The sequence below is a fragment of the Hyperolius riggenbachi genome, chromosome 2, assembly GCF_040937935.1.
Source record: "Hyperolius riggenbachi isolate aHypRig1 chromosome 2, aHypRig1.pri, whole genome shotgun sequence".
Lineage (NCBI taxonomy): Eukaryota > Metazoa > Chordata > Amphibia > Anura > Hyperoliidae > Hyperolius > Hyperolius riggenbachi.
The window spans coordinates 541,448,951-541,460,511 of record NC_090647.1 but is presented as its reverse complement, the minus strand read 5'-3'; the positions used below and the strand labels follow the sequence as shown (position 1 = coordinate 541,460,511).

Below are 11,561 nucleotides of genomic sequence, written 5' to 3'. Positions count from 1 at the left end.
ATATTTCAGATTGACGTTTACACCAGGCGCCCTTTTTTTCCTGACGCCCTTTTTGCATGAACGCGCGCCCTGCTATGTGTAAAACTTCTAAAAACAGTTAAAATTGAAATAATTGAGGTGGCTTACCTCAACAACGAGAACTTTGTAAACACAAAGGATATTTATTGAGCACGTGTTGCCTGTGCTCAATAAATATCCTTTACGTTTACAAAGTTCTCGTTGTTGAGGTAAGCCACCTCAATTCTTTCTATTCTGTTTTTAAAAAAACACATACCATGGTGCCTCTTTCCCCAAATGTACTATAATGGGGAGCACAATCAAGGAGGGCATGCTATCTGGTGATCTGTAAAATAGATATATGGAATGGAGGCTAAACAAGCAGGCTATTGCAATAAAAATCTAAATCCCTCCTGTAATACCGATCCCCCTCCTCCCCCCCCCCCCCCCCACAAATGTATAACTTTTATGCAGGAGTTCCCTGCAATCCTGAAATTATTTGGCTGGTTTCTCCAGGGTAAAGCTGGAAAAGGCTGGTCTACGGAGTTCCTGTGGTAGATTTGCTGCTCTGCCTTTCCTGCTGTGATGCGTTTCTTATTTCAATCATTTTTATAACTTCTTCCCTTCGTGTACCTTTCATCTTTGGTACAATTGTCAATTCATAATCCTCCTCCAAATTTTTACACTTAGTCTGAAATTCAGCATCAGGAATCTTTATAACCAGTGCATTTATGAATTCTTTCTCTTCCTCTTTTGCTGCCGTCCTCAGATACTTCCTCTCCTCTTCCTTTATATAATCATTACAACGTTTTGCACATTTACACTTGGACTTCGGTAGGCAGAATATTAATAGAACCACTACAAGTATCAGTAAAAGTCCTGTAATCTGAAAAAGAAAAAAAAATAGCCATTACTAAAAAGCCAACAGACAGAGCCGATTGAAAAAACAAACTGAATGACATGTAATTAGGATAGAAAAGCTACTTAGGTATTATTTATTATTTATTTATGGTATTTATAAAGTGCCAACATATTATGCAGTACTGGACATTAGTTAGGGTTACAGACAATATTTAGGGGTGACATAAAGCAATATGACAATACAGGAAAAACCAGATCACACAGCACACTATGAGCCTGATTCACGTGTTAAAGGACTAAAGTCTGTTAAAGGACAACTGAAGTGAGAAAAATATGGAGGCTGCCATTTTGAATTGCTTTTAAACAATACCAGCTGCCTGGCAGCCCTGCTGATCTATTTGGCTGCAGTAGTGTCTGAATCACACCAGAAACAAGCATGCCGTTAATCTTGTCAGATCTGACAATAATGTCAGAAACACCTGATCTGCTCCATTCTTGTTTAGGGGCTATGGCTAAAGGTATTATGCTGGGCATACACTTATCCAATTATGCGCCGGATCAAGCCGCTGGATCGAGCAGGAAATCTATCCGGCAGGTCATCGGACCTGTCGGATATTATCAATCGAGCCATCAGCGGCTCGATTGATAAGGACTAGAAACTCCGTGTATGCCCAGCATTAGAGGCAGAGGATCAACAGGACAGCCAGGCATTGTGCATTGTTTAAAAGGAAATAAATATGCCAGCCTTCATATCCCTCTGACTTCAGTTGTCCTTTAAGTTACCTCATCTTACTTATTAACTCACAATTTATCTCTCCTTAAGTGACTTAACTCTTGATTTAGCTCTCCTTAAAGTGAACCTCCTCAGCAGCACTGAAAAGGTTTGGTGTTTCTCTAACAGTTTCACAGCATCAGAACATTGTTTTTCTTACTCAAACCTCATTTTTAGCTGCACAGAAGAAAACTGCCCGGGCATTTTTCCCCTGATGCTGTGCAATGCATGATAAAATTTCTGATGTTGTTGTTCTCATTCTGCTGTTTTGGTGCAAATTTTTACTTTGTACCCCTATACTCATTTCTCCTATGGGGGGGCATCTGGGGTCCCCTTCTTAAAGGGGACTCCCAGATGCCACCATGAACCCCCCAGGGAGTTGTCACCCCCACCTCATCCTGGGGCACCGGAGGTGGGGAAGAGCCCCTTGTCCATGGATTAGACAAGGGCTCGAGGGGAGAGGGGAAGGCTTGGTCACCACACTCCCCCAGGGCCCACCCATACCATGGACCATGCGGGCTGGTATAGCTCAGGGTGTGAAGCCCCACGCGGCCTGGGCTCCACATTCTGGCTATCCCAGCCTGCATGGGAGACAAGGGGTTACAGAGAGCTCGGGAGGTGGGACCCACCATCATTTTGGGGGGGAAATTTCCCACTCTCTGAAAAAAACAACAAAAAAGTTTTAATTTATTTTAAATATTGTTTCCCACTATTTTTTTAACATATCCTGCAAATTTGCTTTTATTTAGGATGTAAGGGGCCTTTGCTATAGAACTGTAATTTACACATTTAAATGTATACTCTTTTTCTTTGAATTTTTAAAATTGATTTTCTCAAAAAGTATAAGGTCTTTTTGAAAAAAATGTTTTCCACTCGTAGTCACTGACTCCCTCCATGTAGCCTGCAAATTGGTGTTTCTACTATGTAAGGGGACTTTTCTATTAACTGCTACAATCGGCAGGCGTTTCCTTTTCAAGCTATAGGCTTGCTTGACTTATCAAGGGTGAAAAGAGATAATTTGCATATTTAGTGGTAGTGCATTGTGGGTAACCACAAATGTTCACTTATAACTGAATTATTGCAAATTTCCTTCTGTTTTAAGAAGGCAATTACACCAAGCTTTGCTTTTTTAGTATGAGGGCTTTTTGGTTCCTTTTATCCCCCTATACATTCCTAGTAGTTTGGGTCACCCTGAGCTGCTTGGTTACTAACTAACAGTAAGTAGTGGAGATCTTACATTACTGACAGAGGGGGAGGGGGTTCCCAGGGTTTTCTTTATTTTTAAAAGCACTTAGTGAATGGCAGTTGCTCCGTCCAACTGCCAAAAAAGTGAGGCAGGGCAGCATCTTTATAAAAATCTTTTTTTGGGGAATGTCTTTATAAAGGATAGAAACTCTCCTCCTTATAAAGGATAAAGGCCATATTGAGAATCCCCTATGGAGAGATGGAGTAGCCCAAAATCTGTCGGTAATGTAATAATATGTAATAATTTATGACTCATTTTACTCTAGAAGACAGTGCCGTATTTACCATAAGGCACTGTAGGCACGTGCCTACAGGCGCCTGGTAATGGAAAGGCGGCTCACTCACTCCCCTCCCCAAGTGCCTCCCTCCCGCCTTGCCTATGCAGAGTCCCAAGTGGTGTTTAAAGCGGAATATAACCCTGCATTTCAACTTTGCTCTAAAACATTATTTACAGCATATTATATGCAAAAAGCATTTTTTTTTGACTAGACCAGCATTGGAAGGGTTAAACACAGAGGTTTTAAGTTCCGTGCAGACATTCAGATGGTTACATTCTATTTAGTTAGTGTGTAACTGTTTATCAATAGATACATCTCTTTGGCTGTCCTCCAAGCTCCTTCTCAGTGAGAGAGATGAGTCATAATAAACACATATTTGTAAACAAAAAGTATCTAACTCAAGTTCGGATTCGGTTGCAGAAATCTCTAGGGACTTTAAAGCCCTGTGTAACCCTTCCAATGCTGGTCTAGTAAAAAAAAAAATGCTGGTTGCATATAATATACTGTAAATAATGTTTTAGAGCAAAGTTGAAATGCAGGGTTATATTCCGCTTTAAATGATAGGTTACTCACCCAGGTCTCGGTATTCCACTGACCATATCTTTCTTCATTTGGGGGCACCTCTAGCAACCAAATACTTGGGGGTAGCTCTAGCTACTAAATACTGAGGATAGCTCTGACTACCTTATGCTATGGGACACCTGTAGCTACCTATGACCAGCAAGGGTTCATGGAGGGTTCGTGGAGGGCAAAGTCTAGGGTGCCGGGACATCTGTGCCTGTAGGCTCCTGTGATGTAAATCCGGGCCTCCTTATAGAAATGAACTTCTTATTTGTATGTGTTTTAAATTTAAAGATTTTCGTGATAGTTCCTCTTTAAAGGGGCACTACAGCGAGAAACTGTAAAATTTAAAATATGTGCAAACCTATACAAATAAGAAGTACATTTTTTCCAGAGTAAAATGAACCATAAATTACTTTTCTCCTATGTTGCTGTCACTTACAGTAGGTAGTAGAAATCTGACAGAAGTGACAGGTTTTGGACTAGTCCATCTCTTTATAGGGGATTCTCAGGGATATATTTATTTTCAAAAGCACTTAGTGAATGGCAGTTGCTCTGTCCAACTGCCAAAATAATGTACAGTGAGCAGGGAAGCTGGCCAGTATCATTGTTTAAATCCTTTTTAGGGAATATCTTTATAAGGGATAAAAGCCTTGCTGAGAATCCCCTATGAAGAGATGGACTAGTCCAAAACCTGTCACTTCTGTCAGATTTCTACTGCCTACTGTAAGTGACAGCAACATAGGAGAAAAGTAATTTATGGCTCATTTTACTCTGGAAGAAACGTACTTCTTATTTGTATATGTTTGCACAAATTTTAAATGTTACAGTTTTTCGTTGTAGTGCCCCTTTAAATCATGGTTTAGCTCTCCTTATCTATTTATCTCACGAATTATCTCTCCTTATTTGTTTATCTACTGCATTAGCACTCCTTAACCACCTGAGCGGTATGGACGAGCTCAGCTACAGTTTATTGCATTGTACTGTTGCTCATTGTTGGAAAAAAAAACAGTACTGTCAGTGCCAACTGGGATCAGTTGTGTCCATAAAAAAACACACTTTATTGCATTGTGCTGTTGCTTATTGTTGAAAAAAAATACTTTCAGTGCCAGCTGGGATCAGCTGTGCCCATAAAAAACACAGTTTTTTGCATTTTACTTTTGCTCATTGTTGGAAAAAAAAACTACTTTCAGTGCCAGCTGGGATCAGTTGTGCCCATAAAAAATACAGTTTATTGCATTGTACTGTTGCTTATTGTTGAAAAAGAAACAGTACTTTCAGTGCCAGCTGGGATCAGCTGTGCCCATAACAAAACACAGTTTATTGCATTTTACTGTTGCTCATTGTTGGAAAAAAAACAGTACTGTCAGTGCCAACTGGGATCAGTTGTGCCCATAAAAAAACACAGTTTATTGCATTTTACTGTTGCTCATTGTTGGAAAAAAAACTACTTTCAGTGCCAGCTGGGATCAATTGTGCCCATAAAAAACAGTTTATTGAATGTTACTGTTGCTTATTGTTGCCAAAAAAAGCAGTACTTTCAGTGCCAGCTGGGAAGAGTTGTGCCTATAAAAAACACACACTTTATTGCATTTTACTCTTGCTTAGTGTTGTATAAAAAAGCAGTACGTGATTAGTGTGTTTAGTGCAGGCAGGTAGGTTCAGAGTGCTCACCTGTATTCAGCTAGCCAGTCATACACTTCAGCTACTACTTACAGACAGTCACACTGCCACTTCCAGTGCTGGTCATTCATTAAGTTTTGTGAGTGACGTTGTGTACTGTGCTCACTGCTCATAATCATCTCATTTGGCACTGGCAGTGATACCCTTCACTTAGGTTGTACTGCTCACTGCTCACTGGTATTATTCAGCTCGTTAGCCAGTGATTCGCTTCAGTTACTATTTACAGACAGTCAGACTGTCACTGCAGTTTGTTCACCATGTTTCGTGAGTCCATCGTGAGTTTCTCACAGAGCTCTGCTGTGAGCAGTACTCCCAACAGCAGCAACAGCCAACGCCCCATGCAAGTTATAACATCCACCCCAGCAGCCAGTGGTCAGCTGCCCTCCCCGGACGAGAGCGTTGTGTCTCTCAGTCCGGCGCCAGGGTGATTACTGAGGGCTGCCGTTGAGGAGATGATGGGGCTTGATGTGGAGGAGGAGGTTGAGCTCGGGCCAGCATCCCAAGGTAATGTTGAGGACGATGAGGGGTCTGTGTCTGGGAATGTTGGGGTGGCAGAGGTGGTGGGGGGGTCAGGAGAAGAGTTCTATGATGATGATGATGATGATGATGATGATCGGGACCATCTGTATGTGCCCCAGACCCCAGAAAACATGTTGTATCGTGTGTTTAGGTACTAAAATCTGCGTTCCCACTGCCCGGGTCCATGGATGCATATAATTTTTGGGCAACACTATCAAACTGTGGTACTTCAGTGAGTTGCCATGGTCCTTCTGTGCTGCCGCACTGACCGTCCGCTTTGTCCTCCTGACTCAGACGCTGCTAAAGTCTGCCTTCACGGACGGTCAGTTCGCGCAGTTCCACCTCCAACACCGCTCGCCTGCAGAGGATGGTCAAGGACTACATGTCAGATGGCGTAGCCGTGTTGAACGATCCATCAGTCCCCTTTAATTATTGGGTCTCTAAGCTAGACACCTGGCACGAACTGGTGGCAATGTACGCAATAGAGGTGCTGGCTTGTCCTGCCGCCAGTGTTATGTCGGAACGTTGTTTCAGCGCTGCCTGAGGCATCGTTACAGATAGGCGACGTATCCGCCTGTCCACAGCAAATGCAGACCGTCTGGCACAAATAAAAATGAATAAATCGTGGATTGGAACCGACTTCGCAACACCCCCCGACCAAGCAGCGCCATGAACATCTGTGCTGGGTTACTGTTGCCGGTGCCAGATAGGAATAGGACTGCTTTTCAGGAACATCTCCTTTGTATAATATTTATCAATGGATGGCGGCAAAATGCATTGGTTTAAAGTGAACCTGAGGTGAGAATGAGATGGAGGTTGCCAATGCCAAATTTATTTCCTTTTAAACTATACCAGTTACCTGGCAGCCATAATTATTATTATTATTTAGTATTTATATAACGCCAACATAGTATGCAGCGCTGTACAGTGTATATATATATATATATATATATATATTGTCTTGTCGCTAACTGTCCCTCAAAGGAGCTCACAATCTAATCCCTACCATTGCCATATGTCTGTATTATGTAGTGTAAGTACTGTAGTCTAGGGCCAATTTTAGGGGAAGCCAATTAACTTATCCGTATGTTTTTGGAATGTGGAAGGAAACCAGAGTGCCCGGAGGAAACCCACACAGACACGGAGAGAACATACAAACTCTTTGCATATCTGCTGTTGTGTGTGCACTGTCGCGGGGTGGCGACTAGGTTGGCGCACACACATACAACCTGTCCCTTTGCTCGTCTCATTCGTAATCGCCTCTCTTGCGATTACGTTCTGCGCTTCGTACAATTCCTGTCTGGCATTTGTGGAGGTACAGAGGATTGGTTTCTCTGCACTCCCCAGCGCCATCTGCCGACAGGAATTTTCCCTCTACGGGTGTTTAAGCCCCATACACACACTCAACAGCGGTATTTTAACCACTTGAGGACCCACCCTTTACCCCCCCTTAAGGACCAGCGCTGTGCTGAGTGATCTGTGCTGGGTGGGCTCTGCAGCCCCCAGCACAGATCAGCGTGCAGGCAGAGAGATCAGATCACCCCCCTTTTTTCCCCACTAGGGGGATGATGTGCTGGGGGGGTCCGATCTCTCATGCCTGCATGTGGCTGGCGGGGGGGGCAGCTCAAAGCCCCCCTCCGCGGCGAAATTCCCCCCTCCCTCTCCTACCTGCTCCCCACCCGGAGATCAGGGCTGCACAGGACGCTATCCGTCCTGTGCAGCCAGTGACAGGACGTCCCCTGTCACATGGCGGCGATCCCCGGCCGCTGATTGGCCGGGGATCGCCGATCTGCCTTACGGCGCTGCTGCGCAGCAGCGCCGTACAAATGTAAACAAAGCGGATTATTTCCGCTTGTGTTTACATTTAGCCTGCGAGCCGCCATCGGCGGCCCGCAGGCTATTCACGGAGCCCCCCGCCGTGAATTGACAGGAAGCAGCCGCTCACGCGAGCGGCTGCTTCCTGATTAATCAGCCTGCAGCTGGCGACGCAATACTGCGTCGCTGGTCCTGCAGCTGCCACTTTGCCGACGCGCGGTATGAGTGCGCGGTCGGCAAGTGGTTAAGGTGCGTACACACACACTACTGTAATGAACGACGGGTCCGTTAGACCCTCCCGCTGGGCGGGCGTTCTGCCGACAGTAGCGCGTGTGTACTGTCTGTCGGCAGACTGATAAGATGTTTCTGAACGATCTGCTCAGCCTGACAGACGTGTGTATGCACCTTAAGGCTCTCACAACTTTTCTTGTGAAACACCTAAAAAAATATCTTGCTATTGTTCAAGCAGCTGATAAGACTGATAAGAGGTCAATTCAACATTTGTTTCACAAGAAACGTTGTGAGAGCCTAAAAGACCGTTGTTGAGTGTGTGTATGGGGCTTTACAGTTAAGGTGAAAAATAAGTAACCTTTGTGAATCAACCCCAATGAGTACATTGTAATGCTTAGTCAGTCACTGGATGGGAGCATGGAAATTAGGCAAGTTGAGTTCACTCAGATCCATAGGATGGGTGTACGTAGATGGAGGTGCATAAACAGGTAGGAGACATGAGGAGGAGGACCCTGCCCAAAGGCTTACAATCTAGAGGGAGAGGTAGGGACATGAAAGGTAGGGGACCAAAGTTAAGCGTTTAGCTGTGGGTTTAGAGCACCAGTGAGGGGGGTAGGTCAGGGTGAAAAGGTGTGTTTTGAGGGCCTTCTTAGAGTCGCACCATCCTTCAACATCTTAAAGATGTTGAAGGATAGTGCGACCCTAATGGGGGGAGGTAGGTAGTTCCATAGTGTTGGAGCAGCTCTTGAGAAGTCCTGGAGGCGTGCATGGGATTGGGTGATGCGGGAAGTGGTCAGGCGAAGTTGATTGGAGGAGTGGAGTGAGCGGCTAGGTGTGTACCTAGGTTGGGCAGGTTTTGTGAACAGACACAGCTGTATCTTGAATGTGATTTTGGATTGGATAGGAAGCCAGTGGAGGGATTTACAGAGGGGAGCCGCCGTGGTGGAGCGAAGGGTTTCTGGCTGCCACATTCATGATGGACTGCAACAGGACAATTCGGGTCACAAGGAGACCAGACAGAAGTGGTTTGCAGTTGTCGAGGCAGAAAATTATGAGGACATATTATGCATACTATTACACTTAGCACTAGTATATTGCGCAAGTGATTTTACTGCACTTAGTGCAGTCAAATCACAGTACATTCTCATGATTTTTGAGCGATTGCGATTAGCGCTTTTTAAGCACCGTATCACAATTGCTGTAGAATCGCGGAAAAATGCTGCTTGCACCACGTTTTGCAATTGCCACTAATCACAAATTGCCCACAATTGGTGGCAATCGTGGCAGTGACATCATTGCCATTTAGTTAATGTTGCGCTAGCACTTTAAAAGGCGCTAGCGGTTTCGCGATTAGCGGTAAATGGGCGCTAATCTCCTACGTGAAAATGAGCCCTTGAAGTGGATCTACAGCCCTAACTTTTGTTTTGGATAGAGTAGTGAGGAGAAAATCTATCAGGTTTTTATTGCTGTCTATGACGCCCATGAAAAACATTTTTTTCCCATCTACCATAAACATTATTAACTCTGAATCTTCTCTGAGATATTCTCAGATTCTCAGAATCAAAGTGCTAGAGCGGCATCCACTAGGGCATGCTCAGTAGGCAGTAGCTGTGTTAGAGAGTCTTGCCCAAGGTCTCCTTACAAAGCCCTTAACCAGTATACTATCTAGCCACTGCTACTGGTATGTGTAATATACTATTGATTAATAAGTGCAATAATATCAATAGTGATGCTAAGTACTTAACACTGTGTACAACATTTTAAATATTTTAAATCTTTGGCATTCTTGTAAAGTTCCTCTATTTCTACTTTTGTTACTGTCACTATAGCGTGTATGCAATAAACTGCGTAAAGTAGCATTATATGTGTAAAGTCTTACCAAACGATGAGTAGAATGCAATACATTACATGCACTCCTTGGGCTTAATTCACTATACCGTGATAATTGATATCACGGTCGCGCTTGCATTTTACGCGTGTTATAACGTGCATAACATTTCTCGCACACAATTGCGGATTTTTGTGTGAAAAAAATTTTGCGCATGCAAAAATTCGCGATTACGTGCGAAAAACGTTACGTGCCTTATAATGCACGGGACCGTGATATCAGTTATTATGCTTTAGTGAATTTAGCCCATTGTGCGCTAAAGGTAGCCACACATGTTACAATTTCACATGCTCCTCAATTGCAATCGTCTTTTCACTTAAATTAAAAATTTGACTCATGAAACCAATCACACACGTATATGATCGAATAAGACTTTCCTCAAGCGGTAGTCATACTTAATGCTGAACCACGTTAGAGCTGCTAGGACTTGAAAGTAATCAGCACAGAACTGAAAATGAACAATTCTCACATTGCCTTACTGCCACTATACTTACAGTATAATGTCCTTGACTTGTAATATACACACTGTCTGTCCTTGTATTGTTTTTGTTTGTGTTTGTTAAGCAACTGCCAAGACAAATTCCTTGTAGGTGCAAACTTACTTGGCGAAAATAAATTGATTCTGATTCTGATGTGAACTGGATTGAAAGTAAAGTTATTGTGGATTATTATTCCACTATAACAATTACAAAAAAACACACAGCCGAAACAACTAACAAGTGGGTAAACAAGCAGCAATAATCCTGGAGTCAGCCTTCCCACTCTTCACAACTGCATCCATTAGGACATCTTTTAATTATGATAGATGTACATACTATTAGTAACTTATTGATCATTAATGTGATGATATGATCTGATGGTATATGTGGCGATCACGTGCCCTTTGCCATGAGCATTCTGCGCATGCACAGTTCTCAAAAGAATGAACCGCACACGCGCAGAACACTCATGGTGTTGGGCGCGTGATTGAAACAAGCTCACCAAAGATCCCCTGACATGTGTCGCGGTAAACCACTTCATCAGGTTTTACTGTTATTACAGCAATTACTTATGCAATTTGTTGTTGTTCTGTTCTTAAATGTTTTTTGAAAATGGCATTTTAATAAAGTTTTGGTTAATAAAGCTTGACATGTTTTGATTATTCATTGGTTTAGTGTGGTTGTGTAGATCTGCTGTTCTAGGTAATTGTAGTGTCAGAGCCAGTGGTGGGCAGCGGAGCCAGTGGCGGGCAGCGGAGCCAGTGGTGGCGAGGTGACCAGAACCCCTCCTCCCTCACCTGAGTCCTCTCCTTCTGTGTCCCTCCCCCTCCAAAGATTAGCTGCAACTGCAGGCTCAGTTTGCAGACAGTGGAGAATTACTCACCTCACTTCCATGTTCCAAGCGCTGGAGCGCAGCATCATGTCGTCACAGGTCTCCCTCTTCAATGCCGCCTGCTGTGCTTCCTGATTAGCGGAAGCATAATGGGGGAGAGTTATCAACACTTACCGACAGTTTTTTCTTCTTAATCTGTTCTAACCAGCAGCAAGAACAGATCTGCATGATAATAAGAACCTTCTTAAATCCTAGGTGACGGTGGAAATTAAGCATGCATTTCTAGAGCTGCACTACAGTTAAGAAAATTGCAAATCCATCCCTAAACTGGCGCAGATTAAAGAGAATCTGAAGAGAATCTGAAGTGAAAATAAATCTCGCATGTGAGCCCCTGCTAAAA

The 11,561-nt window shown here is 43.6% G+C and overlaps 1 protein-coding gene across 1 annotated transcript in view; it reads right to left on the bottom strand.

Annotated features, from left to right (window-relative positions):
* Positions 1–452: 452 nt before the first annotated feature.
* Positions 453–11,561, bottom strand: part of LOC137545095 (uncharacterized) — a 32,203-nt gene continuing 21,094 nt past the window's right edge. Inside the window, exon 2 of the mRNA XM_068266205.1 lies at positions 453–883. Coding sequence (XP_068122306.1) covers positions 536–883 — 348 coding nt within the window. The 3' untranslated portion in view covers positions 453–535. The remainder of the gene's footprint in view (positions 884–11,561) is intronic.